Genomic DNA, 20,517 nt, shown 5'->3' on the forward strand with positions numbered 1-20,517 from the left:
CGTAACAAACACTATCAGAGAGGTGTGTCAAGACGTTATGGGAATAGAAGAGTCTGACTCTGCTTGGGCAGGAGGGCAGTGGGGCAAGGCTTCATAGAACAGGTTACTTCTCAAGGATCAATTGCAGTTTCCCAGGTAGGCTTGTAGGGAGAGGACAGTTCTCAACCACTGCTTTTCTACCTTTCCCTCAAATTAAATATAAACCAAAGTAGACGTTTCCCCTCCCCCTCTTTCCTGGGAAAGAAAAGCACTGCTTACGTGTTATAGAAAGAGCTAGGGTAATTTGCGGGTGGGGTGTGGCTTACACATTTTGGGTTTGTTGGGGAGGCCAGGGTCAAAGGGAGAAAACTGGATCATTTTTTGGAGCCTTTTTATGCTGATGTACTTATGGGGGAAGTAAAGGTCCTATATTCTGCAGCAAAAGATGGAAGAGGCAAGCCAAGAACTGTGATGGGGAAAAAAATTTGATTGTAAAGGACTGGATAACCTATTACCAAGAAGGAGAAATTATTTAGGATCGCAACTTTTATCTCTATGTCAAAGTTGCAATTTGGCATACACATCTTATCTTTTGGACTGTTTCAGATACATCTGTGTTAAGCGAAACAGTAATAAGTATACCATCAATGACCTTGCAAAAGTAGAATGATTAACAGGAATTATTAAATAGGAAACTATATCTCATTGTGCTCAAGTGCCTCAGCATTCCACGGTGGCTATAAAAGACAACAGAAGAGAAGGGTTGGCGAAGTCATTTATTCACTCCAATTCAGCTTTATTCATCATGTGTTATTCAACAACTTTTATTGAAATTGAAGGCCCTGCTCTCAAAAAGCCTAAAATCTAGCAGTTAGACACACGTTACTGTAAACAAAAGTGACAGGGCTAAGGTTTGGTTTGATGTTCCTCTAGAGGTGTGACAACCCTCCTTGCATTCCCTGCTCCACGAGATGCCTGGAAAGTCCCATCTCCTTCCTTCCCAGAACTTCCTGCCTAAAAGAGAGATCTCTATTACACTGAGGGAGAGCTGGGAGATGAAGGCATTGCCAGGCTGGGAGCCACCGAAGCCACTTTTTGCCACTTTAATCCTACTGTAGCAGCACAAAAGGAAACGATGCTTTCCTTAATGAAATAAAAGAGACTTTCAAAATGAAAATCTCTAATTGTTTCCTACTGACTACATCTGCCATAATTGGGGGTGGAGCAATGAGGTGCTTAACACTAGACCTGGGTAAGATGGGTGCTGAGGCTACATTGGGGCTCAGGAAAAGAATGCTGCAAATGGGTGGTTAACCTGGCCCAAGGCAATAATGGGGGAATGGAGGCACTTGTGCTATGGAATTGCCATTTTTACTCTTGTACATGCTGTACAGTAAAGTAAATCTTACTTAATAATAAGGAGAAAAAACTGGGAAATAAGCACAGAGGACTCCTGATATAATCTGGCTTATTAGAAATATTTTCCCCATTATTAGCTTATATTAACTGCTTAGGTTCCTCTTTCTTAGTCTCTATTCTCTGTCCTGTTTAGAAGAGCTTTTTTGTTTTTGTTTTTACTTTAGCTAGCTTCTAGCACCCAGAAGTACCCTTCTAGACAATTCTCAAGATCTAGATTCAATGAGGGATATATATAAAAAGATGCAAAATCTCCGCTTCTGTTTATCTGAGATCTACTTTCAGGTCTACTTTCTTTTAAAACTTTTTTTTCTTTCTGAGACCCTACCTTTTCCCTGAGTGACTGACTTCATGATATCCTCTTCAGAAGAGGCTCCCTATACCCAAATAGGAGTGACCTTCCTTTACAGGCCTAAGCTAGAGAACTATATAACAAGGTAATACTCTAACAGAAGATAAATACAGAGTGCCTAAGGTCGTGATGAACCAAGTGGGCCTCTGCATCATACCGACCTGGAGTTTGAATCCTACATCTTCCCTCACATATAACTCACAAAGCTCTGATGTGGAGTAAAGGAGACAGCATATGTAAAGTGCTTACCGTCATAACTGGCACAGTGCTCAGTAACGTAAACTATAACAACACAGAATACTGGGGGTTCATTTCTTTCTCCTGTCTAATAGCCTGTAAGTTCACACATGGGCAGCTATGGTCTCAAAAAGAGAAGGAAGTGAAGCTGGGTGTGTGTGGTGTAGAATAATGTCACTTCCTTCCAATACATAATTCAAAGTAAGGTCAATACCATATCTTTGACTGCCTTCTTTTTGTTCCTTCAATGGAGAACTGGCTGCAGGGGGTCACAGAGTGGTTCTTTGCCCCACATTGTACCAGTGCTCTGTGCCCTCAAAATAATAGTTAAAAAAAAAAGGTGCAAGAGATAAGATATACTATAGTAGTATCTTGTACCAGGAAGAACTGACGGTATGAAACAGTTTTATCTCCTGGCTTATAAGGCAATCCATTACCTTGATTTAGTTTTTCTTTTTCCCTTTTAATCTGTAAAATTTTAAAGTGAATTTGATATTTAGCTGACAGCTCTACAAGTTGAATGTCTTCATTCATCATCAGAACAGTTATGGGAAGAGAACTGCAAGCTTGCTGACATTCTTTCACTTCAGGTCACTCAACTCACTCTGTCTCTCTGCAAACGCCGAGACCCCTGGATGTAAATGGTTTGGGACAGAACTGAAGCTGTGAAGACTGGAAAGGAATATAATAGTTCCCTTTCAGATTGAAAAAGATTACAATAATGCAGTGTTGATAAGGATGTGGGAAATTAAGCAAATTGTTGGGAATGTAAACTAGTATAATTCTAGAGGGTAATTTGGTAATATTTATTAAAAATACAAAAAATGTGTAAATCCACTTCTGGGAATATATTCTAATTCTAAACATTCACTACCATATCTACCCATCTACTAGCATCTGCACTCACATACAATGTCATCTGTAAAAGCCACCCCCTCAATGTACTCAACTAGCTTCTATCTCCTCTTACGTGCTTAAGCTCAAAGTACCAACAATTTTCCCCTTTCTCTCCTATGCAATCTTTTTTTTTCCTTTTGCTATTAGATCATGTCATTGGAATACAAGTCATACTATTATCTCTTCCATTAAAAAAAACAAAAACCTTCTCTTGGCCCTACTTCCCTGCTAGATATTACTCCTCTTGGTAACAAAACTCCTCCAAAGAATTGTCTGTCTTCACTGTCTTTATTTCTCCTCTGATTCTCTTTTATGCCCTTTCCACTGAAACTACTCTTTTCAAGGTTCCCAATGACCTCCTTGTCACTAAATGTAATGGTTGACTCTTAGTCCTCCTCTTACTTGATTTATTGGCAGCTTTTGACATAGTTGACTACCTATTCTTCCTTGTCTTCTAAGACACACACTCTCCTGATTTTCTCTTACTGCAGTGTTCGTTCCTTCTCAGTTTCCTTTGCTGGTTCCTCCTTTTCTCCCTTACCTCCTAACACTGGAGTACCCCAGAGCTCAAACCCAAGTCTTCTATATTTACATTCGCCCTTCATCCCAGTGATCTTATCTAGTTTGTTTCATGGCTTTAAATACTAAGAGTCAATGACTCCCATATTTGTTTCTTTAGACCAGACCTCTCTTCCAAACCTCAGACTCATATTCAACTCTGTATTCAACCTCTCCACTTGGATGTCTCATCAACATCTCAAGCTCAACATAACCAAAATGGAACTTCTGATCCCCGCCATACCCATCTCAGCCTTCCCCATCTCAGTTAATGGTAACTTCATCCTTCCAGTTGCGTATGCCCAAATTCCTTGACTGTACTATTTCTCTCAAACCATACATCCAATCCATCAAGAAATTTGATTTGCTTTACCTTCAAACTATATCCAGAACCCAAACACTTCTCACCCCTCCCACAGCTATCACTTTGGTCAAAGTTAAGATCAAATCATGTCATTCCTCTGCTCAAAACATCCTAAAGTCCCTCTATTTCACTTGGCGATAAAGTCCAGATAATGTTCTACAGGATATGACATTACATGGCATTGTTCTTGTTATTACTTGCCCTTCAGTGAACTCTGCTCCAGCTACTGATCTCCTTGCCATTCTTAAGACGTGCTACATACACTCCCACATCAGAACTCTAAAACTTGGTGTTCCCTCAGCCTGGAATACTCTTCCCCAAGATATCTGTGTGACTAACTCCCTCATTTACCATCAGTTTTTGCTTAAATGTCATCTCAATGAGGCCTACCTGGATCATTTTACCGCAATATGTTTCTCAATCCCTGGTACTTCTAATGCCCCCTATCCTGACTTGCTTTCTTTTTTCTTCATAGCACCTTATTACCTTCTAACATACTAAATAATTTCTTTTTCAGTTTTGCTCACTGATGTATCCAAAGAGTCTGGAACAGTGCCTGCTGCTCTCAATATGCATTTGGTGAATGAATGAAGCTCATAAAGCTGAATGCACAAAGTTGCTTACTGAAACAGTGTATGATCGTGAAAATTACATGTTTATCAAAAAGTAAATAATTAAATAAATTATAGTATGACCATAAAATGGAATACTTGGAAGTTATTTAAAAAGATGTGGTAGATTTATATATATAAACAAGGAGCAATGGCCGTGATATAAATAAAAACCAGCAAATTACATATTGTCTACTTGTCTCAATCTCCTGCTGGACTCAAGTTCGTTAAGGGAAAAATCAGTAAGATTCTCTTTTGTGTGTCTTATTTCTCTTCCTGGTCCTTATAATTCTCACAGTATCAGAGACACAATAAATGCTAAACAAATATTAATTACATGGCTGAAAGAACCCACTGAACTCTCAGCACTTGTTCAGAGATCACCCTCACTTATTTAACAGCCTAGTTAGCATTTTTTGCTTGCGTGTAGGATTGCATGTGGATTCACTGTGGAATTTATTTCTCAAGACCTTTCTTTTGTAAATCACCTGATCCTGGTGCTGGGATCCTCAAGGTGTTGATCATTCTATTGCCTTCACACGACTTCTGTGAGCATTACTACAGTACTTCGTCATTCTGTCCCCAACCAAGTTTCTGATAAGACCTAAGGCCATATCCATGGTTCCTGGATAATCTGTTTTCCAGAACTGTTATTTCCTGGTGACATTTTATTAAGCCTCTAGTTACTTCAAGACCAATGCATTCGTCAGCTATCTTTTTGTAATCATTTAAACATAAATATACAATCATAATGCTTCATTCTTACAATGCTTTTTAATACATGCCAGTAATTTTCAACCTCTTTTATCAAAAATACCTTTTTAAATGGGTGACCCTTTTACAAACAAATCTACTGCAATTATATAGGTGTGTGGTTCTGGTCAAAGTAGCAGTAGGGACCCCTCCTTCCCCGTCTCTGGAGAGCCTCTGTGGTACTTTCACACATCTCTATGGCTCTGAAAAACCCAGTGTGAAAGTCACTGGTTTGTTTTCTAGATCACAATAAATAAGAGTGGCTTGTACATCACTTTACAAACTCAATTTCAGCATATTATTAAGTCATACCTTAAGTGTACCTGGAGCACAAACTGCTTAAAAGAACTCTGATGTAAATTCTTATGTACAGTGAATAATTACAGCTGATTATTAAAAATCCATTTTTAAAGTTTATATTTTCACACAGTGAGCTTTCTTAAGTCAGGGACCTAAGGAAGGAATAAAAGCACTTCCATTTTGGCCAGTCTTATGAAAATAATCACTATTTCTCCCTTCTATGCACTCTTCAACCAACAGATGTCACTAAAGATACCAGTACCCAGAGGCAAAGGCAAGAAAAGATTAGACAAATGGAAATTGAGGATAAAAAATATCCAGTTCTTAAAACTGAGAAGTAGGTTTCCAAAGTAATAACATTTATTACACTGCACGCAACATTTTAACCAAAAATTTAAGAAAGAAATTTCTTTTATTAAGTTGCTCACGCTGAACGGATCATAGCACTAAGTTTTGAAATACATGTTCTTGAAGCAATTTAAAACTCATTAGAAATAATAGGCTTGGGCTAGTAGAAAATGTGGTAAAATTTAATCCTCATCCAAATGTTACCTGGGCTGAACAAACAGGAAATTGTTTTGTGCTACTGTGGCTAACCTCATTGCTGACCCTGAGCTGGAACGGCAAGAGCAGCTGAGAGCTGAAGCAAAATTAAAAACTTACATCAAAGTATATCATGACAGAATGTAGATAAATAAAACAGCATATCAAAAGTATTATTTTCCTGCCAGTCTCACTAAGCAGAGAGGTGGAGTTATTCCACAAAATATATAATAAATCAGGTGCCTTTGGAAATGAGTCCTTCCCCCTCTATACTGTCCCAATAACGGACTACGAGAATACTGCCCATGAGAAGTGAGCAGAGAAAGCCAGTGAAGATGGGGACAGAAGGGATCAAAGAATGTTCTGGCCTCCTTATTACATGGGCTTCCCCTTCCTTCCCCTTGGCTTACCAAAGAAATAAATAATGCTGGCTCTTCTGTGTCCTCTCAGACACTCTTTCCCTCATCTTCCAGGCTCCTGGAGGGCAACCACACAATCCCCTCCAATGAGCATATCAGAATCTCCAGAGGTAAAAGCACGGGGAATGAAACATTACAGACAGTAAAGACCAATAAAATCAGTGTGGTTGATGGGGGCCAGCATGGGCCAATCAGTGAAGGTTGAAAAACATTTTTCTATTATTTTATGTAAAGCAGGTGTCAAAATCACTGGTAACAAAGTTGAAGGACATTTTTCCATTGAGCCTTTGATTTCCCTTAAGTTTTAGGATAGAAATCACCATAAAGAGCAGTGCTTCATCATAAATATCTAAACTACAATCTTCCTGTGGCAACTCCCAAGTGGCAATAAGGAATAGGGAAAGACTATTGTCTGAAGCCATACAGACTTTGAATGAAATTCCAATTCAACTACTTGCCAGTTATGTAATATTAGGCAAATCTCTTAACCTCTATGAGCTTCAATTTCTTCATAACAGTAATCATAGTGGGTAACTGGTCTAAGGGCTTTCCATGCATTATCTAATTGAATCCTCATAACCACCTTAAGAAGTACGTATTATTTTCTCTGTTTAACAAGAAACTGAAGCAAGAGAGGCTACACAACTTAACCAAGGCCAAATGACTAGTGAGTGGCAGATAATAATACCTACCTTGAGGATTCAATGGGTTAATGCATGATAAATGGTCTAGTACAGGAGCAAGCACATAATAGCTGATTAAAAAAATGAAAGCTATCATTATTATTCATCCAAACTGAGGAGGAAAGCCTTACCCTAATCTCTGAGTCCTTCTTCAGGGGGAAAAAACCTTACTGGCATTTCTTTTCAAGAATGTTTTGAAGGTTTTTCCTCTTTTCTGCTCCACTTCCTTTCTCTTCTTCCTGCCCTTCCTCTGTCTCCCTCTGTCTCCTTCTCTTCTTCTTCCTCCACTGTAACCCTCACATAGTTATCTTTCTCAACTTTTGCTGCAATGCCTTTGTCTACGTCAGACAACCTGACAGAGGACTAGATAGTTTTGAAGTCCATAGGTTTGGCACTATTCTGAGATTCCTTTTGCTGTCACTTGCGGGACATATATTCTGTCCTAGAGATCTAGTGATACTGGAGGAGGAAGAAGTCACTGCTTTTATCAGCCCTACTGCAATAGTGAATAAGCCCCGAAGGAAAAATTACACTTAGTGAAAGAAAATGGATCCAGAGAAATGGGAAGGAAAGATACAGTTGTGCTTGGTAACAGGAATCTAACATTTGTATAGTTAAAGCTCTATCGACTACTAAGAAGTTTTTATACATGTATTGTTTAATGAGAAATATTATTTCCTCTTAGAAACTCAGTACTTGTTATAGACAGAAGGAAGCAGGATGGTGTGGTCCAAGCAGGAAACATCCCTGAACAAAAAAGTGATGTGGTCAGTGAACTCCTGTCCAAAGAAGGCAGGCTCTGTGAGTGCAAGAGAACAGCTTTGGATCAAGGAGAGGCATGTTCACTGAGTACCTATTCCATGTCACACCCTGTGCCAAGTCCTTGACCCAGAGTAGCTCAATTAACCACTTCTAACCCTAACTAGATAGGTAGGTCAGTAGGTATTCATTATTCTTAGTTATATATATGAGAAAACTAGGCACAAAGAGGTGCAGTGTCTTAGCTGAAGGTCACGGAGTTGAAAGGGTTGGTACTAGGGTTGGTACTCGGGTTGGTACTCAGATCTTTTAATCTACCCAAACTATGCTTTTTTAAGATACCATGCTTTCGGAGGAAGGTCCAGACATATATCTTTGTATGATAAGACACTGAAAGGAATTAGATATACACTGGAAGTACAGCAAACTGTGAGCATATTTAAAAAAGGTCCATTTTTACCTTTAGCAGGCAAAGCATTTCTACTTTATATAATTCTAATATGTCCATTTTCAACAGATGCAAAAGTTGTGGCAATGTAGTACAGATGAAAATAAGAGAGTACAAGTTTACTATCTTAAATAGGTGCTTTCTGTAGTTTCCATACACTGACGATCTCAAACTCTAAAACTCAAACGTACAATTAAAACTAAACATTTTTAACAGTGGCCTACAAGCATATAGATCAGAGCCCTAGATGTGTTTTGAATTGAAGCAAAAATAATTTTAAACTGTTTTTCTGCTTTTTTAAAAAATGGGCTTTACTTTTAAAAAGGTACTATGTTTCAATGGCTGTTCCTACACACACGCACAACATACACTTAAAGAGGCTTTACAAAACTTTGTGAAATCTGTTTCTAGGCACTCAAAAAGAATATGAGAACTACAGGCAATTTTGAGACCAAACGTACTTACAGTTGCTATTGATTTGGGAAAGTAAGAACAGACAGGCAAAAAAGACGACGACAAAAAAAAGGACACAGGGAACCATCTCTCAAGGAGAAGAGCACTGAACAGAGCCGGCCACAGTCAGTATTCAGTCTGTGTGGCAAACAGATGACAGAGGATTCTAATCCATCCCATCCCCGTTCCCTGGCTACGTCAAGGTCCCCAAGAATTGAGAATTTCATTCACGAAGCTGTCAGAATTGGCAAGTATTAGGTTTTATGGTAGTTCTAAGGCTCAATTCTAACTACTAACCAAACATTTTGACAATAATTGAATAGGACAATCTTTACTATAGAACTCTGATTCTAGGGGTGCAGTGCCCAAAAGTTCCCTACAATAAAATATTTACTGCTCTTTACCAGTATATTTTTCCAAAATTCAGTGCTGGTGACATACTGCTCTAAGCATTCCTAGACCCAAGACAGCAAACTCCCTGATGTAACTTTTACCAATTTTGAATATGCTGTAACTTCAATATTCTATCTAGTGTATTCCCTTTGCCTACTGACACTGCAGTTTTAGCCAAAAGAAATTCATCAAGTTGGTCAGGCATGATTTGTAGTTAAAGGCATGCTGCTCACTTCTTCTGATGCCAATATGATAGCTACCTGGCTTTTTGCACTCCTTTTACCCACTTCACAAATTCATACAGATATGAAGGTTCAAAAGAACAAAATAACTAACATCTTTCTTCCCTCCAAAGAGATAAAGTTATATTGCAGAGACAAATATGGAAAAAGATACTCACCATAAGTGCAAATCATTTTACTAGCTTCTCTGAAGAGGAGAATTCCATTAGGAGATGATACATCAAAATTCAAACGCTGGGATCTAAGAAATATAGCAAAAAATTAGACTACATGTGCAGATAAAGAAACTCAATATAGATTTAAAATACATAGCATTTTCATTTATTAAAAGTAGCTGCAGTACAATTATGCCTTTTTAAAAGTGCCATTCCATTAAACAAGTGTTGATAAAATATGTGTGCTAATTTTCTCACTACAAAGATACTAGGACAATTAAGAAGAGCTTTCATTTATTTGCTGATTCAAAGAATTCACTTTATATCTGTCAAAACAATATCCTGACATTCTATATCACAGACCTCTTACCCCTTTCTCCTTTCATGCGGAGTGGTTGATAAGTAATAATAAAAAATCCCAGGTGTGTATGTGTAAGTTTATATAGATACTTGGATAGAGATTTACATTTGAGGTCTCCTGTAGTGGCCAATACACATTTTTAAAACAAATTCTAAAGTGACAGATAGGAAATCTAGGTAACTTTAATACTGCCCACATGCATAATAAATCATCTGATACTTCAAGTATATTTCAAACACATTAAATTACATACAGACTACAGTTTCCATTGCATACAGCTGAAGTAAAGAGAAACCAGTCCCAGAAGTTATAAATGAGACCAGTCTGCTTCCTTGGTTCCTGACAGGTGGGGGAACAATACGAGCAGGGTAAAGGATTGACGTGCCATCCTGACATAATACTTGTTTCTTTGACATTACTTTGGCTTTAGTTGGCTCTGATATGTCTTGTTGTTGTGCTTTCAAGAAATAATGGTATATTTCCAAAAGGATTAGCAAAAAATATAGAAGCAGCTCGTAGCAAAGAAATACCAAAAAGCAAAGATATTTGCTAAAGTCCTTTTGCCAGGAATAGAATGAATTATTGCTTTCAAAATGCTTTCGAATTAAGTGCAATTATAATTTATTAGAAATATTGTGAACATTTGATTGTTGGCATACAATTCCTGAGTAAAGAAATGTATATACATAATTCATATTAGATTCTAGAGAAATATGAACAAGATACATTTCCTGAGATTACAGAGTTTCACTAGATAGTTGTTAGGAAAACTGTGCTAGATATGAATTATCTGCCTATGGCAGATATAAAATACTTTACAATATACAATACAATAGATTTTTTCCTTTAGTATTAAATTGTATCAGCAATATATAATATCAATTATCTGGTTGAAAAAATTTTAATTTAATAAAAATGAAATTTCTAAGATAAAAAATATAGCCACCGTTCCTTTAGTATTTAAGGCACCTATGAGAAAGATTTAAAACAAAATTAACAGCTTTCAAAAAAATAATACTCACATTTATTTATTAGTCAGGTTTTTTTCCACCTCTTGTCTTAAAAATTTTAAATTACTGCTGTGAAAAGCTCAGCAGCAGAGAGAAAATTCGAGCTGCAATCCACACTCCTCCCCTGTCTGGGTATCTCCCTTCCAGCACACAGTTTACACAGAGCAACTGATGAAACAGGGTGGCTAAGTGACAGGCAATTTGGTGCTAAGCCATATTCACAATGACATATTTTAAAGAGGTAAAACCAATTAGTTTATTGCAGTTTTTCTTTTTTAGCTACATCTTTGTTAATATTTATATGCAGAGTATTTGAATCTCTGCTGGTCTATGCAAATTATAAGGTCAACGAGGCAATTTCTGAGACATGATGTAGTTGCTATTTAATGAAAATTGTGAGTGCATAAATCATCCACATATATGCATCTTGGCATAGAGGAAGAAGGATAACTTCGAAGTCAAAGCAGGGACAATCCCCAGGGCTCCTAAGACAAACTATGTGTCCATGAATTGCTCTGGGACTCAGTTCCCTTATCCATAAAATGAAGCATCTCAACTCAGAGACCTTTAAACTTCTTTCCTGCTTTAAAATTCTACAGATTGAGCTAAGCAGTTTAACAATTAAAATAGCTGCCCTTCTTCCTTTTGTGCCTTTGACTATTTTAAATAATGGTGGGTGTAGTCTTCCAATTGTTTTCCAATTCCCATAATCCCCATATACACCTTAGCATACTATATTCTTTCTCCCCAAAGGTCTCAACCTTATATCTCTAGTTCTCTTGCTTTCACTGATCATCTTAAGTTTTGGTTCCTGAGTTCTTGCTAAGCCTTGAATATACACATACCAGGCAGGAAAGTCTGACCTCTGGACAACCCTGCCAAATAGCAGATTGTTTTTTCACTCTCCCATCACATCTCTTACCGGTTTTGCATCAGTTCTGCCATAAGTTTTAAGATGGGAGTTGTACAGGCCGGTTCTCCATACCACTGCTCAACAGCCCTCTGAAGAATCGGCAGATAGGCTGGGTACCTTTTATAAAGACTGTTAAAGAATTTAAGGGTCAAAAGAAATGTTGTTGCTGAAAATTAGCGCCATGGAAAAGGAAAAAAATGGAATCCAAATTTGTTCTCTGTTTAGTATACAATGGCAGTTTTATAAATTGCTCTCCTAACCTGCACAGATGTACTTTTTTGGGAACTGCAACTGATCTGCTCTTATTTGTAACATATCCCATACATTATATTGCTTATACTTGTCTATAACTTTCAAAGTATCATATAAGTAACACATTCAAAGAATTATGCTTAATATTGTAGTAAAAGGAAATATATTTAGTTAATGAGAATAAATATATATTTGAATTGTTATTATCAGAGTCTCTCAGGCATCAAACTACTTAATAAAAATATTATCATGAAATTTTGAAAATACACAAAAGTAGAAAGACCAGTAATAATAAACCCCATGTGTCTATCTCCCAGCTTAGAAATTACCTATATTCTTTCTTAAGTTGTTGACTTGCTTTGCTTGGTCCCACTGTAGCTCCAAGGAACACTGGAGACATTAGATTGAAGAAAAGCTTTGGGTAACTTTTAATCTACTCAAGGTCAGTGTTGCTAAAATGTAGTCCCATGCACAGCAAAGGAGAAATTCTCAAAGTTCTCATCACTACTAAGAAGTGTCTACTTCTGCTAAGTCAGTGGCTTGAGACCATCAGAACCTGGAACACTATGATTCAGCTCCACTGGCCATTTAACCCATAACTGGCCTCCTCCTTGCCAAATTGACACATAAATATAAATATGTATTTATTAAATATATATGTAAAAATATGTAAATATATAAAAAATATAAAATATATGAATATATATAAAAATAGAAATAGAAATAACTCTTACTATGACACTACCTTCATTTCCTTTTTCCCCCCTAATCTCTAAGTCTCTCTCTTCCTAATGTTTTTCAACGTACTTGTCTTTTTGTTTCAGTTGCAAGTGGTGAACTGAATCACTTAACAGGGTGCTCCTTCTCTGTGTGGTATGGGTAGAGATCTCCATGGTGAGAAAGATCACAATTTTCTTCCCTGCTCTTAGGATAAATTTCAAATTACTTAGCATGGCACACACGGCCCTTTAAGATCTGGCCCCTGCTTACCCCAAGTCTCATCTCAGTACTCCTGCCCTACCTATGGTTCAGCCACTCTTAATTCCCTGCAAATACACTGATGCCAACTCTCTGGTCTCCATTCCTCTATATGCTGCTGCTTCTGACGAACACAGTCCTGTCTTTCAACATCTAGCTCGAGCTTCACTTCCTCTGGGATGGTGAACCTTTCTCTGTTTTGTCAAAAGGCATCAATTTCTTCCTCATCTATGTTCAATGAACACTTTGACAACATCTCTCTTATAATAGACTGTATTAGGGTTGGTTGGTTGTGTTTGTCTGCCCCACTAGAAAGTGAGCTCCTAAAGGGCAAAGACCTGTGCTTCCCTACTAATGTTCCGACTAATTCATATTTGTCCCTTAGATTCCAATATAGATGTCAATTATTCCAAGAAGCCTCCCTGGCACCACCCCCTGACCCCAAAGACTGGGTTAGGTGTGTCTCCAATATATGGCTGTGGTACCCTGTGCTGGCACTATCACAGTACTTTCTCTCTCCTATTATATTATACACTGCTTGAGGGCAGGGCCTGGCACAAAGTAGATTTCAATAAATATTTGTTGCTGTAAACCTGCCACCCTAAAAATCAGATGTAACATATTTGACTAGAACTACTTATTTCTTTTTTTAAATTTTTATTTTTGGTGGGGAAGATTGACCATGAGCTAACATTTATTGCCAATCTTCCTCTTTTTGCCTGAGGAGGATTGTTGCTAGGCTAAGATCTATGCCAGTCTTCCTCCACTTTGTATGTGGGACGCTGCCACAGCATGGCTTGATGAGCAGTGTATAGGTCTGTGTCCAGTATCCAAACCTGGGAACCCTGGGCTGCCAAAGTGGAGCGTGTGAACCCAACCACCAAACCACCAGGCTGGCCCTAATTCTTTTTAACTGTACATTTCACTCTGAAGTTCAGGAAATAGTTCATATAACATTCAATGAAAATAAGCCCTCTAATACCTTAAGAGTGGCATGCTCCCTAAAAGTGCAAAAAGCAATACTTTTGTCCCCCTAGATATACCATGTTAAGGCTGTATTTGTATATATTGAAACAATTTACTTAACAAGTAGTTATTGAAGGCCTATTCTATAACTATCTAGTCACTGTTTTACACTCTCTGGAGAGACCAGTGAACCAAACATTAAAAAATTCTTGCCCTCATGGAATTTATATTCTAATAAGAAAAGAGAAAATAAACAAAATAGATATATAATATGCTAGAAAGAACTACAAAGGAAAATAAAGCAGAGAAGGGAGATAAGAAGTGAGTGCACATGTGTGAGTGAGGTTTAAGTTGGATGAAAATGAAAAAAGTAAAATCAATGAACTTGATTATTAACTCTATTTTGGCTACTGTCAGATAACTCACTGTATTGTTTTTTCTATGGACTAGAAAATCTCTTATTTTTGATAGATGGTAGATACAATGTGCTATGTACTGTGCTGGGGTCCAGAGATAAGTAAGACATGGCTTTTATTCTTGGGGAATTCATGCTCAAGTCTAGGTGGTAGGCACACAATAGGGATGCCCTGAGTACCAAAATCCTGAAGCAGTGCCAGAGGAGCACAGGCGAGAAAATATTCCACCAAGAGATCTCCTGAGCACAAATTCAGTCATGATTAGTGGGAAAGCATCTGGAAGGCTCATCGGGAAACTGAAAAGACCCAAATCTCAGAATCTAAGAACATCATAAGCACACATAAGCCCCTTTGCAAGGCATTCTAAAGGCATTAGGACCATCATATTTTTCAGAGCACACTGCATTCACTATGGGATAAGGACTGTGGATATGAGAGGATGCTCCCTTTTCTGTGTGGAATGAGAGTGGTGCCAATTCTAATACACTTCTGACAGGGGTGACTGCCACAGAGAAAATGAGTGATTATTAGAAGGCAGAGTAGAGGTCTACCAAGCAGGGAGGTTAAAAGGGCGTCAGAGTGAGAGTGCCAGACTCAGATTAGAGGGTAGGAATCAGCACCCACTCTAGGAGTTTAATTTTCCAGGGGCTGTCTGAGGACCACATATATATGGATAGGAGAAAGAGAGTGAGAGTCCTTAGGTAGAAGAGGCACAGATCTAATTGCTTTCACCTAGATCTTCTCAATGAATTCCTAAGGTCAACATTAGATAAATGAAAAATCAAGAGCATTAGTGATATGATATTGCCTTATAAGACGCCAACTATGAAAAAATGAGAAGTACAAGGTTTGCTTCTTGACAACACCCATCCATTCATCCATCCATCCCTCCATCCAGTAGTCATTAGTACTTACTATGTGCTGGACCTCAAGAAAACAGAAATGAGTAAAAACATAATTCTTTCTTCTGGGATTTCACAGTAGAGAAAGCATCATAATATACTAGAAGGCAATGAGAGTTTTTGTTAAAACTGTTAGGAGCTAAAGGTGTAAGGATGTGGTTCCAGAATAGAAATTGCCTCCCAGTTCAGAACTTATTTTAAAGGTATTCCATGAACATGAAACATCTGTACCTTTGTTCATGAAGGCAAATGCTACTGGAAGCCTTTCCTCTCTCTTCTGTCTGGCAAATGCTTATCCATCTTTCAGCACCTCACCAAACTTTCTCTTCCCTGGGAAGCCTACTCTTTTTGCCAAAAACACCAATCTCTTCCTCTTATATGTTCATGTCGTCCTTTACGTGCATCTTTGCTACAACACATTGATTATTAGTTATTTGTTATATCTACTAGATTGTGACTTTTTTTTTTCCCCGAGGAAGATTTGCCCTGAGCTAGTATCTGCTGCCAATCTTCCTTTTTTTATATGTGAGCCACCACCACAGCATGGTCACTGACAGACTAGTGGTCTAGGTCCACGCCCGGGAACTGAACCTGGGCCGCTGAAGCGGAGTGTGCTGAACTTAACCACTAGGCCACTGGGGCTGGCCCTAGATTGTGATCTTCTAAAGAGCAATCCATTTTACTCATTCTTCTAAAAAGCATTCCTTTTATTCATTCCTCATGCCTGGCACATAGCATTCAAAAAATGCTTACTGAACAGTGATTTTTCAGGTTTCCTTTCTTCTCTATTTCAGTTTGCCCAACATACTGCTGATTATTTTCTCTCGTCTTGAAATACAATTTTGATTTTGTTAGTCAATCAAAACCATCAATTGATTTATACTATCAAGGGAATAAGGGTCTTTAGCTTGATATTCAAGGGTCCAAGGCAGTCTGCATTTCCAAGCACGAAATAAGTGGTATCTACAATAACATATCTTCTCCACTACTCCTCTTCCTAAACTTGTGCACAGGACAATTGAAGACCTCTTACTTCACAGGCCCAGTAGTCCAATCCTACTTATTTGGTAAGATCCAGGGAAGTATCTTCACCTTCACAGAGCCTTTCCTGATTCTCCAGCTAAATGTAATTACTCTATTTGTATCCTTGCTATAGCACTTATCACCCTCTATATTTTATTATAGTCGTTTATGTAAGTATCTAACAGACTCTATTAAACTATAAGCTCATTTTGGGGTAGGATTTGAGTCTAAGTAATCTACATCCCTCATGCAACCTAGCACAGTCATTAGCCAAATTTGCTAAACAAGTGAGCAAACGGGATCCCTGTGTCTCATTCCATATTAGGCAAAGGAACTAACAACAGTGGTGGAGCATTTACTTTGCACCAGCCTCTGTCCTAGGCCCTTTACATATGTCGGTTCACTCACTTCTTACAACACACCTGTGAGACAGGTATTATTAGCCCTCTTTCACAGAAGAGACAACTGTGATCCTGAGACATTAAATTAAGTAACTTACCCAAGACCCCACAGGTTCTTAAGTGGTGAAACCAGGAGTGGAATCAAGTACTGTCCTCTTCCAAAGTTTGTGCTCTTCCACATATCTTATGGTCTTGCCTTGTCTTTATATAATGTTTATGCATGTTACTAAACAGCACTGATTGCCTGATTGAAAAACAGTGGACTCAAAGATCAGATTATGACAATTAAAACATTGTGCGTGAGGAAATAGTGTCACACATTTTCCTTTACTTTTTTCAATTTCCCTCTGGATTTTTATTTATTTTTTTGAGGAAGACTGGCCCTGAGCTAACATCTGTGCTCATCTTCCTCTGCTTTATATGTAGGATGCCTGCCACAGCATGGCTTGAGAAGCAGTGCGTAGGTCCATGCATGGCATCTGAACCGGTGAACCCTGGGAAGCCAAAGCAGAGCATGTGCACTTAACTGCTGCACCACCAGCGGCCCCTTCTCTCTGGATTTTTGATACATCAGTCTAAGTATGATCTGGGAAAAGTATAAAGAAGGTGACTAAATGCACTGCAAGGTAAGGTGCTTTTACACTGCTGTGTCCTCACTATAGGGGTAAGGAAGTATATCAATGATTCTTCTGCAATTCTCCAGCAGTGAAACGACTGCCGAACAGTTTGAGGTGATTTAGTTTTGGAAGGACAGAGTGATAAGCAACGTAGTTCCTGTAGCACTTAATGCAGTCAGTGTTTATAGAAACGTTTTTGAATTAAATAGCTAACCAGTAAAACAGCATTTTATCAAATATTCGCCATAAATAAAATGCATTTTGACTTTAAGATGACATGTGCTCTTATAGGGCGTTTCTTCTGCATGCTAAGGACTGTATAACAAATTAAAGAACACACATTTATGTAGATAAAAGGCAAATAAACTTCCCCAAGCAGTAATGTGGGAATCATCACTGACGGTTCGACATATCAATATTTCAGGAAGAATAAATGACTTTCATATCCATGGTTTTTAATCATATACTTATTCATTTTTACATTACTAGAATACTTTGGAAAGAATCTGTACTTTATCACCTGAAACTGCTTAAAGTATTTCAAAATATTTTAATAAAGCTTTTTGAATTATCAAATAATGTAACTTTTAAACAAATTTTACTATTATTATAAATATTTGCTCTTCATCCGTTGCCCAAAGGAAAACTATAAATCTTGTCTCAACTGAATGAACACCATTTATCATATTCATTTTGTTGTCAATACAATTATGAAAAGCCTTTGGCCTTTTCCCAAGGAAGCTGATTTGTTACTGAAACTCAATTATTATAAGCAAAGCCAGTACCAAGCCACCCTGTTTGGCAATCTAACACAGCTTCCTGCACAACTAACGCTTGCCCTCCGCCCCTAACCCTAATAACATCAACATCTATGGTCAAATGGAAGAGACAATGGTTTCTAGTTCAAAACAAAACATTAAGTCCCAGGGTTTTCCGTTTGCTATTTTCTGCCATCTGCTGGACAGAAGCTTCACCTCAGACAGGTGCCAAAAAGGAGAGTTCAGCGAGGAAAGGGAAAACAGACTTAATTACAAACTTAAATTGCAACATATTCTATAAATTTTAGGCAGTATCAATTATGACAGATATTTCTATTCTTTGACACTGAGGGGAAAAGTTCTAACCTTGACTCTTGGTTACGATTGTTGAAGAGGAAAACAAGAAACATTACTTGCTGGACATCCTAAAATTGTAGCTTGGTTTCAAGATAATCATTGATTTTAAAGTGCCCAAATGAGGCTTTTATGATTTTTCAAATAAATGAAAGTTTTTACGTTGTGATCTATTTATATTTTGAGAAATAAAAGGTCATAAGTAATTCCAGTTGATTCTTTATAGTTAAAAGAATTATATGACTTTTTATAGGACTTTCCATGTTAAAATCTACAATCTCTGTACATGTACTTCATATGCTGATATAGAGACATACATGATTCCTCAGTGACATGGAAAATTCTTGTGTGTAATGCTTCTATAGGCATATAAATCTGATAAAGCAGGTTTAATATTAACTAATAATGTAAGTCACTATTCAAATTAATGTTGAAAAATTTTTTTAAAGTGTAGAGTTCTCCCTAAAACACCTCCTTTTAGTTACGGCTTTGGCCATAATTGTGGCATCAGTAGCTGAAGATTGCTTTTAAGAAGTTTCTGTTGCAATTTAATTTATGAGGGAAGTTTGGATAAGAAGGGTTTGAAAAGAGCCACTGAGAAATAGTGTAACTTAAAAAATAAAATAACTTTAAGGCTATCCAATTTTTCTTACATGCTCTGATAGTTTCATGTATAAAGGCATGAAAACATTATATTACATTAATATGACTTGCATAAATAGTCACTTCCTGTTAGGATCAAAGGGGATTCAATCAATACTATTAAAACAATATTAATAGTGACCCTTTATGACTATCAAATATGTCCTAGACATTATTCAAAGCACATTACTTACTTTAATGGTCACAATAAGCCATGATACTGGATGTCTCCTTTTTTGTGTGTGTGTGTGCTTTATCTCCCCTAATCCCCCCGGTACATAGTTGTCTATCTTAGTTGCAGGTCCTTCTAGTTGTGGCATGTGGGACGCCGCCTCCACGTGGCCTGACGAGCAGTGCCATGTTGGCGCCCAAGATCCGAACCGGCAAAACCCTGGCCTGCCGCAGCGGAGCGCGCGAACTTAACCACTCGGCCACCGGGCCGGCGCCGGATGGCTCCTTTTTCAGACGAGGAAACCAAGACTCAGAGAGGTACAATGCTTTGCCAAGGTTTACTCAGCAAATGGAGAGCTGGGATTTCAAGCCTGGTCTGTCTGATACCAAAGTCCATGTTCTTTTTACTCTTATACGATGAGGCATTTCTGTCAGAGATGTTTTTTCTTTGTTTATTTATTTTGCTGTCTGTACTAAGCCTTGGCAAAGGTAAATTCAAATTTTATACCAAACAAAAAATCCTGACCATTTATTTCCCCCTTTTCATGTCCATTAATATTTCCATGGTGATGAAAAACTGCAGCATGATAAAGCAAGCCTCAAAGAGACAAAGTGAACTTTTCAGCCCTGCTAGTTGAAATGGAGTAGAAATTCAAATTTCCTTGAAAATGCCAAACAGTAGGTAGGATTCATTGATCCTGAGTTAAATATGTTAGCCCAGTTACCCCTGCAACCCCAACCTAAACAATCATTTGTGGATGTGATTTTTAAGTTGTCAATATTTAATGGCACCAAAAAAGTGACCTCTCTGAGCTGGATCTCCAAATGCTGTGCTCAGTTATCTGCACTGCTGCCACTGTGCTGTAATTTTTAGCTGATTACACATTAGTTCATTTAGCTTTGTTTCCTCTTCCCTACTGTGCCATACTATTAAACGAAAGCGAGGGGCCTGGCATCCCTCTGTGCACAGAGCTGGTATTGTCACAGTGTAATAAGGATACATCCAGTCAAACAGCATGGTGTAGCTGGTCTTTGTGTTCAGTGCAAAGGCAATCCCTCGAAGATCTCTTGCCAGCCCGATCAACATACGCTGTCAGTGGGAAAGAGACACAGTAATTGATTTTCACGTTAGCACAGAGCAGATGGAGTAATAATCAGGCAATAATGACCACATATCTGATTTTGATTCAT

General features: G+C 37.9%; 1 protein-coding gene across 9 annotated transcripts in view; it reads right to left on the reverse strand.

The window, feature by feature from the left end:
• Positions 1–20,517, reverse strand: part of RANBP17 (RAN binding protein 17) — a 335,940-nt gene that overhangs the window by 44,737 nt on the left and 270,686 nt on the right. For all 9 annotated transcript variants that reach the window (XR_011505729.1, XR_011505728.1, XR_011505727.1 and 6 more), the window contains 3 exons: positions 20,328–20,416; positions 11,856–11,963; positions 9,566–9,648 (listed from right to left, as the gene is read on the reverse strand). Coding sequence is in view for 6 of the 9 variants with exons in the window: in XM_044777678.2 (XP_044633613.1) it covers positions 9,566–9,648; positions 11,856–11,963; positions 20,328–20,416 (280 nt within the window). In the remaining 3 variants the exon portion in view is untranslated. The remainder of the gene's footprint in view (positions 1–9,565; positions 9,649–11,855; positions 11,964–20,327; positions 20,417–20,517) is intronic.

The sequence above is a fragment of the Equus asinus genome, chromosome 9, assembly GCF_041296235.1.
Source record: "Equus asinus isolate D_3611 breed Donkey chromosome 9, EquAss-T2T_v2, whole genome shotgun sequence".
In the NCBI taxonomy this organism is placed as follows: Eukaryota; Metazoa; Chordata; class Mammalia; order Perissodactyla; family Equidae; genus Equus; species Equus asinus.